This window comes from Cucurbita pepo, unplaced genomic scaffold (genome assembly GCF_002806865.2).
Source record: "Cucurbita pepo subsp. pepo cultivar mu-cu-16 unplaced genomic scaffold, ASM280686v2 Cp4.1_scaffold002613, whole genome shotgun sequence".
In the NCBI taxonomy this organism is placed as follows: Eukaryota; Viridiplantae; Streptophyta; class Magnoliopsida; order Cucurbitales; family Cucurbitaceae; genus Cucurbita; species Cucurbita pepo.
The window spans coordinates 1-2,309 of record NW_019648657.1 but is presented as its reverse complement, the minus strand read 5'-3'; the positions used below and the strand labels follow the sequence as shown (position 1 = coordinate 2,309).

Genomic DNA, 2,309 nt, shown 5'->3' with positions numbered 1-2,309 from the left:
AAAAAAAAAAAAAAAAAAAAAAAAAAAGAAGAAGAAAAAAAAAAGGACTTCCAAAGAGTTGAAAGATTTTCACGTACCTCTACATTGGTGCTCAAGAGTTCTTCCAAAGCCAGCTGCAACGAAGAAATGGTTTGTGAAGTAACATTTTCATAGGCTAATTCCGGCTCTTCAATGGAGCAAGGATCAAATAGAATTCCATTTTGTATAAACAACTCCTCAAGTATTTGAACATGCTCCATATCCAAACTCTCCTGCAACTGTACCAAATGGAGACACTGCGTAAGGAACCAAATTGATCTATCTGTCTGCTAATAAAATCATTCATTCCTTGCTTCTCACCTCATTTAGAAGTTTCTCGCGTGATTCCCTTTTTATTGGAGTGAAATTTTCGAGCTCTCTGATACTTTTATCCTCATTTGCAACACGAGGAGAAGTCTTTATATGCTTTGCCCTGCAACATCGGCCAAAAGAAAAAAAAAAAAGAGTATATAGATCTTTGGTTATGGATGTTAGTCTAGAACGTCAAGCTAAAGAGTCTAAATGTAAGGAAATTGAGACAGAGAAATCGTGGAGCGTTTGAGTACTTGCTTGATATTGATATATAACGTAATGGCCTTATATATTAGTAAAATATAAGTAAGAGACTGATCTTACATTACACAAAAAAAAGAATGTCCCAACTTATCCCACATCGGTTGGGGAGGAGAACGAAACATTATTTATAAGAGTGCGGAAACACGGACGCATTTTAAAAACCTTGAGGGAAAGCCCAAAGAGGACAATATCTACAAGTGGTGGGCTTGGACCGTTACAAATGGTATCAGAGCCAGACACCGGGTGATGTGCCAGCAAGGAGGCTGAGCCCTGAAAGGAGGTGGACACGAGGCGGTGTGCCAGCAAGACCACTAGCCCCTAAAGGAGGTGGATTGGGGGTCCCACATCGATAGAGAAGGGAACGAGTGTCAGCGAGGACACTGCACCCGAAGGGGGGTGGATTGTGAGATCCCACGTCGGTTGGGGAGGAGAACGAAATATTCTTTATAAGGGTGTAGAAACCTCTTTCTAGCATACGCGTTTTAAAAACCTTGAGGGGAAGCCCGAGAGAGAAAGTCCAAAGAGGACAGTATCTGCTAAGAGGACAGTAGCTGCTGGTGGTGGGTTATAGGATATAATTCTAACCAGCACTAACATTTGACAATATAATCACCAACTCGGACAAGCTTTTTACCTATACAGAATCTCTTTTTTCTAGACCATCAAGATGTTGATCCAAATATCATTAGCTTTAGGTGAACTTCAATAATTTTTTCTTCCCGAAAGCCATATAATATAATTTGTCAATCAAGAATTCTGAAACAGATTGCTCAGACATACCTTGCACCGAAGCGAAGGGTTGAGAGGCTCTCAGATGAATTTGTAGGACTGGGTGAGCAGCAACACAACAATGCAGTACGTGAGTTCCCTCCCTGAAATGTGAGAGGACTAAATTGCTCAATTAAGTTAAGGAACATGTACTACAGTGGAAATTAGAGAGGTAACCAACGAGTGCATCTTGTAGAATCCGTGTCAACTTAGAATCACGATATGGAATGTGGTTTCCTCTGCCTGTTGGTCCACATGTTAGAGCATTTATTACATTCCCCAGAGCTGAAAGTGATTTGTTAATGGTCTTGGCTTCTTCAAGAACTCTCCCCTCAGCGCCAGTTTTCTCCACCTTTTCAGATCCGGCCAAGTCCACTAGATTCAATTTTCCAGTTCTGGCCCTATTCAAGGAATAGAGGATCAGCATGGATTGTTCCATTCAGAACTTGACAGTGGTATGGCTGAAAAAGACTACCTCTTGTCCTTTGTTGATTCTTGCTGAATAGTGAATATGTAAATACAGTGGCTCCTACTGCTGGCGATGTTCATTTCTGTCCGTGTTCAGAAGAAAACGAAGATTTGACCATGAAACGTTAAAGAATATGAGAAATAACATGTTTTTGGATGTTCAGGAATAAAAGTGCATGAGAAGAAGGCAGGATACGGGTCTCTCCTACAGCTCTGTTGGCTATGCCGTTCTGCATTAGACAGTTAACATGAGAAATTAAAGATTGAACTGCATTGCAAGAAAATAATCAAAACAACAATATCATCTTACAGATAGGGTTAGCAATGCTTCTGGAGGGTCCTTTACGGGCATCTGTAATGTGAGATAATAAAAATGTTCTGAGAAATGAAGGAAACTAACAACCAAATGAATTAAATTCAGCTGTGAAACCAAAATACTAAGCTACTTAGATGCTGCAGCATGAAATTTAGACGACTCT

At 40.2% G+C, this 2,309-nt stretch overlaps 1 protein-coding gene across 1 annotated transcript; it reads right to left on the bottom strand.

The window, feature by feature from the left end:
• Nucleotides 1–48: 48 nt before the first annotated feature.
• LOC111786732 (kinesin-like protein KIN-1) lies at nt 49–2,214 on the bottom strand (the record flags this gene model as incomplete). Its single annotated transcript, XM_023666959.1, has 7 exons — nt 2,141–2,214; nt 2,027–2,060; nt 1,838–1,913; nt 1,544–1,763; nt 1,375–1,466; nt 340–451; nt 49–251 (listed from the first exon to the last, which is right to left on the bottom strand). Coding segments are annotated over exons 1-7 (779 nt in total), but the record flags the coding sequence as incomplete, so codon positions are not given.
• Between the last annotated feature and the right edge of the window lie 95 nt (nt 2,215–2,309).